Below are 13,504 nucleotides of genomic sequence, written 5' to 3' on the forward strand. Positions count from 1 at the left end.
TAGTGCCAGCATGACAATTTGAAAATGTTTAAATTTCATCAAACAACATTTTTGACCGACAGATTACTCAGTAATCACCCTGTTGGCCCAGTATATTTTCAGTTAGTAAGTCAACTCTTGGTTATTTTGGAATTAGATGAAAAAAAGTCTCAATTTATGCTGTCTATACACTTTCTGAAAGTGTGTACCAGAGGACAATTTAGGAATTATTGTGCCGTGATAACAGCACTGATTGAGGTTGACCGGGCCACAATTCGGTGAATAGTGCATACAGCAGAAAGGCAGCAGGGCAGTAAACAGAGCGAGAAGCAGGGGTTCTTCTGTTCCTTACACTGCCACTCATCAAATATATGACTTTGGGCAAAATTATTTTATTTGTACTGCAGTTTCCTCATCAGTGATATGAAGAGCTAGGCTTGATGATCTTTAAAGTTTCCTTCCTAGTTTTAAAGATTCTATGATTATATAGGTCTAAAGAGGTCTTAGACAAACTTGTTTCCATTTTCACCATATATTCTAAATGAGAATCTGAAAAGAAAGGGTTAAATAATAGTACTTTCATGCATAGTACAAAAGAAAGCCACATCAAAAACTCATGCTAGAGTTGGGTTTATAAAACTGCAATGTTAATTAGATTAACAATGAATGTGTGTAGTCTGTTCTTATAAATCTCACTTGTGTAAGATAAATCTCTTTTCAGAGGATTATAAAATAATATTTTGAACTGAAGTTCAGAACAACAGAGGTGAAAAATCTCTACAAATGAATTACTTTCTAATTTTATTTAGAAAGGATATGGAATAATATATACCAAATTATTAACAGTGGTTACCCATTGAAGAATGAGATTGGGATAGGGAAGAGGGAAATGGTAAAGGGGAGCTTGCATTGTGAAAATTTTGATCAGTTGAATTTTTTGTAACAAAGATATATTCAGGTATCAGTTGTATCATTTAAAGTATTTTAAAAAATAAAATATTGAGTAAAAAGTATTTAAATGTTGTTTAAAATGTAATGTATTTCAGGTAAAGCAATGAAAAAATGGGTTGAATCCATCACTAAAATAATCCAAAGGAAAAAAATTGCAAGAGACAATGGACCAGGTCATAATATTACATTTCAGAGCTCGCCTCCCACAGTTGAGTGGCACATAAGCAGACCTGGACACATAGAGACTTTTGACCTGCTCACCTTACACCCAATAGAAATTGCTCGGCAACTCACTTTACTCGAATCAGATCTATATCGGTACGTAATTTGGCATTCAAGCTAACAAATTACTTCAAAGGAGTTAATTTTTAATATGTAATACTGGTTTCTGCCATATAGGATTGTAATAAGGCATAAATAATGGCTAATAATAAGGCCTGACGTAGAGAAGGCTCTCCTTTTTTACTCTGATCCCCCTTGATTTGTTTGGATTTACAGCTTCTCTGTCTGCATTCACCCCTCGTTGGTAAAGCTAGGTTCAGATCCTGCCTTTACCAATTGCTGGCTTGGTATTCTTGGACAACTTTAACCTTCTTGTGTAACTTTTATCCCTCTGCCCCTCAGTTTCCTCAAGAGTAAAATGGAGCTAATGATAGTAATTAACACCTGGAGATGTAGTAAAGATTAAAATAGTTAATATATGTCCAGTGTTTATTTAGCACAAAGTAAGGGCTCAGTAAGTTAGCTAGTGCTGTTGTACTTGTGAATTTAAGTTATGGCTAGGTACAACCTTTTTAGTTTTCCTATGTTGATATAGCTACTCTTTCAAAAATGTCTTCTTGTTTTAAATGAGGACTCTTTAGAATTTCAAACTATTTGTTTTTTAATAAATGACAAAAGAAACCAAAGATCACTATTCTCAAAAATCGGTATTAGAATCTATTTTATTTCCCAGGACCCTAATTTGTTAAATAATATTTGTTAAGTGCTGGGAAAGCTATTATGAAGAAATCCCAACCTTGCCTAAAGTAAAATGCTACTATAAAGCAATAATAAAAGTATACAGTTACATGCATAAAAGTATTTTAATATGTAGAAAAAGATGTATAATTACAATTTTTTATTATACCTTTTTATAAACCTTTCTGTTGGTGTGAGAGGAAAGTTTATATGGGAGTTTGGTTTTATTTATCTCATGAGCTTAATAAAACAATATACTAGAGAGAAAAGTACCATGTAGAATTATGTCTTGATGATTTTAGAGCTGTACAGCCATCAGAATTAGTTGGAAGTGTGTGGACAAAAGAAGACAAAGAAATTAATTCTCCTAATCTTCTGAAAATGATCCGGCACACCACTAATCTCACACTGTGGTTTGAGAAGTAAGTGTTAACTGACATTCTTACATTTCGTAGCAGTCAGGTATGTTATAAATTTCTTTGCATATTTTTTTGTTCCTTTTTCTCCTTTCTTTTGCACTGAGTGAATAGTTTTCTTATTAATGTAGCATTTTAATTTCATTAATGATTTTTTTCATTTTGTTTTTTGAAGGGCTTTTTTTAGTGGTTGCTTTAAAATTTACCTTATCTTATCAGAATCAGCTTCATATTTATACTGGCAGTCATATTTCTATGTCAGTTAGACATGGAAATGTTACACTTATAGCTCTATTTTCTTTCCTCTTTTGGTGGTATTGTAATGTGCATTACATATAATTAATTATGCAAATCTAACAATACGTTGTTATAATTACTGCTTTACTATTTGCTGTCATTTCTTAGCCCATGACAGCTTACTCTCACCCACAAGGAACAGCCATACTGTCCCTTGTGCAGTTATTGGCAATATAGTATACATATATTACATTTCTATTTGCTATAGGCCCAGCAATATATTACATACACATTATTTTATACAGTACTTTTAAATAATATATACTCAGTTAAGAGAAGCAATGAGAAAAAATATGCATTTATAGTGTCTTATATAATCACATAATTACCTTTACTTGTGACCTTTGTGTGGATTCGTATTACCATCTGGGGTCTCTTGCTTTCAGCCTAAAGAACTTCCTTTAGTATTTCTTGTACAGTACATCTGCTAGCAACAAATTCTCTCCTTTTTTGTGTATCTGGGGAAGTCTTTATTTTGCCTTCACTTCTGAACAATACCTCTATCTTCAGGTTAACTATTTCTTCTGCCAGTTCAAATCTACTATTGAGTCCCTCTAGGAAATTTTTTATTTTAATTATTGTACTTTTCAATTCCAGAGTCCCCATTTGGTTCCTTTTATAATTTCTTTTGTAATATTCCATATTTGATGTGCATTGTCATCATACCTTCCTTTACTTTTTAAATCATGTTCTCCTTTAGGTCTATGAACATATTCATAATGGTTACTTTGAAATCTTTTTCTATTAAATCTGACGTCTGGTCTGTCTCACCTGCAGTTACTGTTTCCTGCATTTTTCTCCAGTGAATGGGTCATACTTTTCTGTTTCTTTGCATGCCTCATAATTTTTTGTTGGGCACTTGACATTGTAGATAATATATTGTAGCAACTTGTGAGTTCCGCCCCTCCTACCCCCCAGGACTTGTTATTATTGCTTGTTTATTTGTTTAGTGACTAGCTGGATGATTTTAGTGAAGCCTGTTACCCTCCATCTGCCCCCCACACTGAGATGTTAGAGATTGAGATATTCCTTTTCTGGGAGGTACAGATTAGGGTACACCACCGTCACCCTAAGAAGGCAGTGGATAGGTGGGACTTTCTTCAACTCCTTCCTTAACCACACCCACCTGTTAAATTGCTCTAATTGCCAGCTGATTTCTCTACTGTTTCCAGCAATTCCCTGGTAGGGTAAGTTGCTCTGCAAACTAACCCAATCAACTTGTGATTTCTCTGAAGGAATGGTTTCTGAGGTCTCTGTTTACATATTTGTTCTGACTCCAGGAGGGCGCCTCTCAGATGTCTTATTCCCTGGATCTCACCTGCAAACTAGTTGGCCAGCAGTCTAGGCTGTATCTTCATTAGATCCACGAATCTCCCAATTGCTCTTCACCACAGCCTTCACTGTTCTTGAGAGCCCCTTAGGTTTAAATTTCTCCACACTTTGTTGCAAATGACGAGATTAGGAGCTGTTTGAGCCTGGACTCTGGAGCTGGGGACAATGACAAGCTTCTCTCTGAGTGACATTCCTGTTCTAGGAACTGAGTGCTTGGTGATGATGGGTGTGTGTGTACGCACTCAGTAGTCTGAGGTCCTCTTGGCTTCCTTCTCCTGGCATGGAGCCACTGCCTCAGGAACCAGGGAGGAGCTATCTTCCCATTATTTTCAGTATGCTACATTCAAGGTAGCCTCTGTTTCACATTGGGGTTACGCAGAAGAAGGGAGTCCCCAATTCTCAGCTGCACTCACCTGGGACTTAGCCTCAGCGACCCACAGCTTGGGGCAAGATGAGGGAGAAATGCCAAGTCTTGCTCCTCTAGGGAAGAAAGCCCTCCAGCTGCAAGCTGGGTGGACAGGGAGCCCTGTGGTCCTGGCTGCAGCAGTCTGCATAGACAACCTCCCCCCCAGGGGTTCTGGCTGGGGGGACAGTCTCAGTTCAAATACCACAAACTCTTGCCTCGCTTACTGAATTTATATACATAATATACACGTGTGTGTGTGTGTGTGTGTGTGTGTGTGTGTGTGTGTGTATAATTTTCACCAGTTTCACAGAGGGATTGGATAAGCAGAGCTCCTTACACTATCATCTCAGAAGTCCAGAATCTCAACGAAATTTTATCGTTGTGGCCAGAGAGTGGAGTTTTGTGTATTGGCCATAATTTTTGTTGAGTAAATAACAATGTGATTACTTGACTAATATTTTATAAGGGTGATATGAGGATTCCACAGATCACACTGGAATTATCAGAACAAGAGGCCAGTGACATAAGGGAATGACTGGAACCTGAACTAGATAGAATGTGTATAAAGACCTGAAAGCATTTCCTAAAGAGAAATAAATATTCCAAGTAATCTGCAAGTTAGGGTTTCTTTCTATTTATGTTATTACTTCTTAGTCTCTAAAAAGTAAAACTTTAGGGTTTGCGCTCTAAGTGTCATTTCCTGATTTCTTCATTATTAACTTAAATAACTATACTTTAGTATGCAGAAGACTTTTTCCCATCATAATAATTAAAACTTATGTCTGTAAAGAGAAAACATAACTGATAAGACATAGAGACCATTTCATTTCTGTCCTGTCTTTTTAATAGATTACTGAGAAGTTTCCTGCTCTTTTCCTTTTTTAAAATTGTATTAAGAAAACTTAACATGAGGTTTACCCCTACTAACAGATTTTTTTAGTATACAGTACAGTATTGTTATTTATAGGTATAATGTTGTACAGCAGATCTCTAGAATTTATTCATCTTACATAACTGAAATTTTATACATGTTGATTAGCCACTCCCCATTTTCCACGCCCCGTGGCCCCTGGCAACCACCATTCTATTGTTTACTTCTGTGAGTTTGACTATTTTAGGCACCTCCTTTATTTAGAATCATGCAGTATTTGACCTTCTGTGACTGGTTTATTTCACTTAACATAACGTCCTCAGTGTTCATCCACGTTGTTGCATACTGCAGGATTCCCTTCTTTTTTAAGGCTGAATAATATTCCATTGTATGTATATACCACATTTTCTTTATACATTCACCCATAGATGGACGTTTAGGTTGTTTCCACATCATGGCTATTGTGAATAGCATTGCAGTGAACATGGAAGTGCTAATATATCTTTGAGATCCTGATTTCAATACTTTTGGATAAACACCCAAAAGTGGGACTGCTGAATCATATTTAATTTAATTTCTATATTTAATTTTTTGAGGAACCTCCATACTGTTTACCTTAGTGCCTATGTTATTTTGCATTCCCACCATCAGCAATGTACAAGGGTTCCAATTCCTGCCATTTCGATGTGAGAGGTTTCCTTTCATTTGGCACAGTAGTTCTTAGCTGTGGATGTGCATTAGAATTGAAGTCATCTATGGATAAATCACCCCAGACTTATCTAATTGTTACAAAAGCTCCACAGATGATATCAATTTATATACTTACTTAATATCAACCGAAATAAGTAAAAGATATAAACATATTATACTTATACCTTTTTAAATGTCCAGCTAACCAGTTAGCTAGAATATATCTAGCTAATGCTTTAAACATGTAAACATGCTATGTTTAATTTGATAATAAGGCAAATTTATTTTGATAGTTTTGCAATGGTTTTTTTTCTTAGTGTCATATCAGCCTCATCAGAGAATAATGTAATCTGCAACTTTACATTCTTAACAATGTTTAATATTATTATTTTTTCCATTTATCTATTCTGTTTTTTCTTAGATTATAAGCTGTTTAATATTACATTATTGAAAACCAAGTTTAAAATGTCTTTTTTCTTTACTGATAACTGATTAGTAAATAAATTCTCTCAAATATTAGAAATAAAAAGTAAATGTCCACTGAGGAATTTTTTTTTTCTTTTTTTGAGCATAGTATATTTACTTTTAGATATTTACCAGGATACATATACTTTCCAAGGATTCTTCGTATTTAAATGTAAAGTGTTTTTGTTTTCATTGACTTTTTTCCTTTCTAAGCAATTTTTAAAATATTATTCTTAATTGTGGTAAAATACTTTCACTGACTTTTAATCTTACAATGCTTATGTAAAGAGCTATTCCTAGAAATGTAGCTAATTCCATATGTCGAAGAAATTAAGCATTAATCACTAAAATCTTGCAATTAGATGAATAGGAGATACAGAATTCTTAAATTCTAGAATAAATTCCCCTAGAACAAAACCACATCCCAAAAACTAGCATACATTGAACAAGATGTTAGACTCAGCAGTTGATTCTAATGCTGAGAGAGGATGCGCCAGACATAGTGGAATAACGATTGACTGGTTGATGGTATTAGTCTAGAAAACAGTGACGAGCAGCGTGCCCGACTGAAGGTACTGCCTTGTCTTCCAGCCTTTGCCTATCACTCTGAATATATAATGTCTATGGTTACACTATAGCCACACCCCTCTGTACATTATTTTATTTACTAAATTATTTAAATCACATCTTTGTTGGAAAAATTACAAAATTTTTAATTCATTTTTTGTCTTTGATTCCCAGATGTATTGTAGAAACTGAAAACTTAGAAGAAAGAGTAGCTGTGGTGAGTCGAATAATTGAGATTCTGCAAGTCTTTCAAGAGCTGAACAACTTCAATGGTGTCCTTGAGGTTGTCAGTGCTATGAACTCCTCACCTGTTTACAGGCTAGACCACACGTTTGAGGTAGGTTTGTATAGACTTTTTTTTTTAAATGAACTTCCATTCCCTGTTCTAAGAATCAGAATTTTAACAGTTATGATCTTTAATTTTTAAGTACCTCATCTGTCTATTCAGTAACAGTTTAAAAGATGGAATTATCAAAATTTTGAATGATTGTTCTTTTAAAATTTGGCATTCTCATTAAAATATATTTACAGATCCTAGCCTAAGTTAGAAGAAGAAAAAGCTTTCAGCACTTAATTTGTAATATAATGTACAATTATGCTCACATAATTGTGTGAGGAATGGCAAGATAAACTATCTACCTGTAAGTTTGCACTAGAGCCCATGGAGATTGTCTCTTTGAGGCAATATTCTTCTTAGAATCAAACTGATACAGTTCTGTTTGGGCTTTACTCTTAGCCGGGCATTTCTTGGCAAAACCTTTGATTCCTTTTGTAAACTTATGTTCCCTAAATATTATTTGTTTATTGTAGCAAATACCAAGTCGCCAAAAGAAAATTTTAGAAGAAGCTCATGAATTAAGTGAAGATCACTATAAGAAGTATTTGGCAAAACTCAGGTCTATTAATCCACCATGTGTGCCTTTCTTTGGTGAGCATTTCTTGAATTTTTATTGTGTTTCTGGATAAAACAAGACACTTATTTCATTAAATGACTGAGTTTACACATGTTTAATATAGCACCAGAAAATACTTATTTAACAAGTATTTATCACCTGAATCCTCTTAGGATTTTTCTCTGTTAGGAGGTTTTAAGATGAAGCCCAATATATACATTCCACTTTTTATTTCTTGAGCAGCCATTTGATATTATATAATGCTTGCTTGCGTTTGTATATTAATAGAAATCTTTTTTATTGAATTTTAAAAAACCAAACACTCTACAATCTACAAAATAGGTATGGCCATACTCATCCATATTTATAATCATGTTTCTTGTAAACATTTTCACATGGCTTAAATCACTGCACATGTGCCTTTGGGCGCACACCTTCTGGCACATCACAATTGTACCTACCCCTTTTTCCTTCTCTTCTGCACCAGAGAAAGGAAGTGCCGTTTTCTTCCTTTTAAGACTGAAACATCTACCTTCTGAATCCTCTCCCTTCCTGTAGGTTTTATTCTTATAATGACAGTCTTATTCTGTCATTTCTTTCCCTATATTTCATATTTTTAATATGTCTTTCACCCTGATTTCTTTTCTCTGCCTGTATATGTGTGCTGATGATTCTTCCTCTGAATGTTTACAAAAATTCTGATCTCTATTATATGTCTGATGTTTAGTCTTTTTAGTATGTGGTATATTTTCTTCTAGCCATTTTCTCATCTATAGTTATATATTATGTAGCTTTACGTTATATTTTATATAATATTGTTATGTCCTGATTTTTTCAATTAACATATCATATTTTCCCACATTTTTTAGGCTTTATAATCAACCTATTTGTATTTACTTCTAATCTTTTTGTTACGCACATTGTATAGTTATAATTGTATAACATGTACACACTATCATTTACTTTCTTCATTTACCATATCTTAAATCCTAAATATATTGTGTTTTATTAGTCTTCATAATTATCATTTATAATGACTGCATAATATTCCACAAAGTTGGTATGACTATTTAACTGTTACCCTGTGATTGGACATATACATTGTTTCCAGTTTTTTGGCTTTCCTAAATAATGTTATAATGAATATCTTCATATTTTTCTCTATTTGAGAATATTTTCTTGAGCTAGATATTTTACCAATCTGCCTTGTAGTTTTTATTCTTTAACGTATGTTAACAACTTAAAATACTTTGTAAATTCTATAATGTCCATCTTTCCCATTATGATTTCTATTGGTTCTAACCTTAGAAAATTCTTCCAGTCTAGTAATTTAATATTCATTCATTTTCTCCTAGCTTTATGACTTGACTTTTAAAATTATATTTAACTCTTTAATCAAATTGAAGTCTCTTTTAGATATCATTTGAAATATTCAATTTTATTTCTCCACCAAATTATTTTTTTGTTGACCTTGTTTTATTAATTCTTTTTCATTCCCATTTATATATGGTACCTCCTATTTTAATAAATAGTTTCCCATTAAGTTCTTATACTAATGCCCCAGTTTTAATGATCGTCACTTTATAATTTGTGATTCTCAAATGGGGACAGTTTTTGCTCCCCAGAAAACATTTAGTAAAGTCTAGAGACATTTTTTATTGTTCTAATTAGAAGGTGCTAGAGGCATCTAGGGCAGAGGATAGGAATGTTGCTAGCATCCTGCAATGGAGGATAGCCCCCCACAACAAAGAATTACCCAGTCCAATAGCTCAGTAGTGACAAGGCTGACAAACTCTGCTTTACAGTATTTTCTTATGCGATAAATTCGGTTCTTCAATTTTTCTTCAGTATTTTCTTTGCCAGTTTTGTCTCTTTATTTTTCCAAATGAACTTTATAAGGGAGGAGGGTAATTCCCCATAATACAGTTGAAACAATCAATTAATTCAGAAAGATAATTTATGATACATAGCTTTTTTTTTAGATGTCTTTGGTTGTGAATGGAATTCATTCTATGTCTATAACCCTTTAATAGTCAATTTTTAATTTTCTTGGATTTTCTAAATATTTAATTATGTCTGCCAATAATGATAATGCTCTTCCCTTGATTTTATTTCTGTGTTATGCCTTATAACATTGATCATATCTTCCTGAATAAATGTTAAACAGTAATGATAAAAACAAACAGCTCTGTTTTAGTCTCAGTTTTAGCAGAAATACATATAATTTTTCTATTTGCTTGATTAGATGCTTTTTATGTTAAGAAAGTTTATAGTCATCGCCTGTGTTTTTGTTAGCAATATACATTTACTTTTATAGTTTGCCATCTTAGAGAAACATTTTTCTTGCTTAGCAAATTAAAATGATAGATTTACTAATACTTACCTTTCCTACTTACTAACATTAAACCCTATTTATTCATGGTGGATTAATCTTTTAAATATACAAATGAATTCTGTTCATTATCATTTCATTTAGGATTTTTGCATCCATCCTCATAATTAAGATTGATTTATGGTTTTTCTTTGTATACTATATTTTTCAGCTTTTGTTATTATGGTTAGATTTACTTTGTAACATGAGTTAAGTACCTTTCCATCTTATTTATTGTATTCTGGAATATCATGAAACGATCTAGCCTTTAAATTTTGAAATATTCCAAAAGAAAAACCATCTGGATCTGTAATCCTTTGTAGAATATAATTCTTTAATAATGTTTTATTTCTTCCTTAATTTTAATTTCAGTTGTCTCATTTCATTATTTTAAAAATACTAGCATTCAATTATATCTACAAAATGTTATTTTTAAAACTGCTCTCCTTTGTGATATGTCTTTCCCATTTCTATTTGTGGTTGTTTGTTTTAATTTGCTTTTTTCTTCCAAAAGATAAAATCTTAAATTCTCTCTGATTTTGTTTTTTATGTCATGTATTACTTTTTATCATTATTAATTTATTCTGTTTTCATGAGGACTTTTTTCCCCAAAAAAATTCTTGATAAAACTATTGAGTTCATTAATTTTCTCCTTCTGGTAAAACATTCAAGTCTATGCATTTACTTTTAAGTGTGGTGACTATGGTGCCAGTTCATACAAGGGAGCTGGGGAGCGACCTGGGTAGGTCTGATGTTCATCTCATTCAGTCTGTCAACAAATATTTCCCGAGTACCCACTAAGTATCAGGGGTTATGTCAGATGCTTAGAAAAAGTGAAAAATACGTAGCACTAACTGAGCGTATAGTCATGCTACTTATAGTATCTATCCTAAAGCCTCTGGACTCACGATTTGGCCCCTGCTACTCCATGACCCTGATAGGTGGGTGTTTATTCACACAAACTGAACTCTCCGCAGTACTCTGTCAGATGAACTAACTACTAATCTTCATAACATGTTGTTATATGAACAAAGAACGTTTCAGACCTGGATTTAGAGTACAGTTAGTTGTGGTTTAAGGTGAGCTGCATGATACAAATGTGTAGGTAGTTTGATAGGTACAGACAGCCTACCTGCCAGCTTTCCTACCCATTTCTGCTTATCTTCCTGGTTGTTGAGCCTCTGTTTTTTTAAGTAATTTATTTGGATTGTATCTGGCCATTTCTGCTACTCTAGGAAGACTTTTGCTATTCCAAAGCTAAAGATTATCAGTGTTCGGAGTTAGCCAGGCAGCCTTTCATGGTTCTGACCCAGTAGGTAGAGTTGTTTCTTAATTCCATCTTGTCTAGGTAGTCTGTAGAAACTCCTGCCAGATTCTTATCCTTAATTCGGCATACTGGTTTTGGTTTTTCCCCTCTATGGGAAGGTCAGGGGTAGTATCTGACACTTTCACTTTCTCTGTCATCTTACTTAAATTCTTATTTGGGTCTTTTGCTGACAGTGCACCATTTACAGAATAAAAGTCAGGCAATTTCACCTTCAAATGAATTCTATGCCAGACCACTAGTTCATATCCCAATTTTCCTACAGACACTAAAATCTTCTACTCATAGGTAGAATAGATATGTATGAGCAAACTAACATTTCTTCTAAGTTAAAAAGATGTAGATTCCTTCCTCAACCACGTCTCACCTCTCCGCACAAACATCTAAACCTGTAGCTTTGGCTTTGCTCTTTTGTGTCCTTCTGTTTCTTGTCAATTTGACTCATCTCTTCTCTTGCTTTCCTGCCATTTTAAAATTGACTATATGTCTCTTACATCCTGGTCTGTTCTTCAAATGTTTTCTCTTCTATTCTGAAGTAATATATTTCTTTCATTCATTCAGAAACATTTACTGGATGCCTGTATGTGCCCCGCCCAGGGCTAGGTAGGTGCTGAGAATAGAGAGGCAAATAAAACATAGTCTTACCCTCAATAAGCCCCCTTGAAAGAGCAGAAAAATAAAGTATCGTGTAGTAAGTATAATACTGTATTGTAAAAATGTGTAACTCAAAGTGTGAATAAAGTGCTATGGGAACCTAGAATCCTGAGCAGCCACCTTTTCCTGGAAGGGTTGGGAAGGGTATCGGCAAGAAGGTGAAACCTCACCCTTCTTCATTATTTATGTCATAATACTCTGCTTTCCCTCTCCCTTAAACAACTGTCTCCACAGGGTATGTAAAATGACCTATTGAAAAAATTAAGCTTTAACAGTATGTAATATTCAGGTATATATATATATATATATATATTTGTACTACATTTTTAATTCAAAAATTATATGTATATATGTGTGTATAAACATTGAGGATGCATGCGCACACATTTTTTACTGATGTAGTATATGATCAACAAAGTTTGGATACTGCCTCTTTGATCATTTGTTCTCCTTTTAACTAGCCATTAATTTGTCATAAAATGATTTCCAAATTTTATCCTGAGGGCTCCCAAAACGCTATGTGCAAGCATTTGCATAACTTCATTCAAGTATACTTTTAACACCTACAACGTCCCATAACTTATCCCCCATGTTCCTTGTGTCGGTCACATCATCAGCCACTCAGTCACTCAAGCACAAAGCTGAGCCTTCCTGCCCTCTGCCCCCACCCTCTGCCCCAGCCAGCTAATCAGTTCATTTATACACTCCATTCTATCCCTGTAGGCTCTCATCATCTCACCAGGATTATTTGATCCCGCTAGCTGATCTTCCTGCTTCTAGGCTTAACTTCTTCTAAACCAGGGGTGTCCAAACTTTTTTCAACGGTTTTCACCAAGGGCCATATGCGGTAAAATACACAAACAGCCGGGCCACTCACTCGAGGTGAAGTACGTATTGCCTCACCTGGTTTATTTAAGTAAACTAAATATATTTTTGGAATTTGCTGCGGGCCAATTAAAAATGGATCGCGGGCCGCAGTTGGCCCGTGGGCCACAGTTTGGACACGCCTGTTGTAAACCATCTGGCTTCACAGTACAGCCAGAGTAATCTTTCTAGAACGCAAAGATACTAATAATTTCCTAATTACCTACTAGGTTAAAGTTAAGCTCTTTTAAAAAGGCTCATCATGACCCAGTCCAGGTGCTGCTACTCACAAACTCTTCACAGTTAGGCCATCAATTTGTGACCAATATGAAAAGTTTATTTTGGCTGCATTAAATATGTGTACTGTTATGGACTTATTTGTCAGACTGAACATTGAGTTAAGTGGCTCATGCAACAGTGTAGAGGAGAATATAACTGGCTGCAAGTAAAAGAGCCAACAGACA

General features: G+C 34.2%; 1 protein-coding gene across 3 annotated transcripts in view; it reads left to right on the top strand.

Annotated features, from left to right (window-relative positions):
* The window catches only part of SOS1 (SOS Ras/Rac guanine nucleotide exchange factor 1), a 121,893-nt gene that overhangs the window by 91,014 nt on the left and 17,375 nt on the right, over positions 1–13,504 (top strand). For all 3 annotated transcript variants that reach the window (XM_081068679.1, XM_081068681.1, XM_081068680.1), the window contains exons 14-17: positions 1,026–1,248; positions 2,193–2,312; positions 7,109–7,271; positions 7,745–7,862. In XM_081068679.1, the coding sequence (XP_080924805.1) occupies positions 1,026–1,248; positions 2,193–2,312; positions 7,109–7,271; positions 7,745–7,862 (624 nt within the window). The remainder of the gene's footprint in view (positions 1–1,025; positions 1,249–2,192; positions 2,313–7,108; positions 7,272–7,744; positions 7,863–13,504) is intronic.

This window comes from Rhinolophus hipposideros (genome assembly GCF_964194185.1).
Source record: "Rhinolophus hipposideros genome assembly, chromosome: 12".
In the NCBI taxonomy this organism is placed as follows: Eukaryota; Metazoa; Chordata; class Mammalia; order Chiroptera; family Rhinolophidae; genus Rhinolophus; species Rhinolophus hipposideros.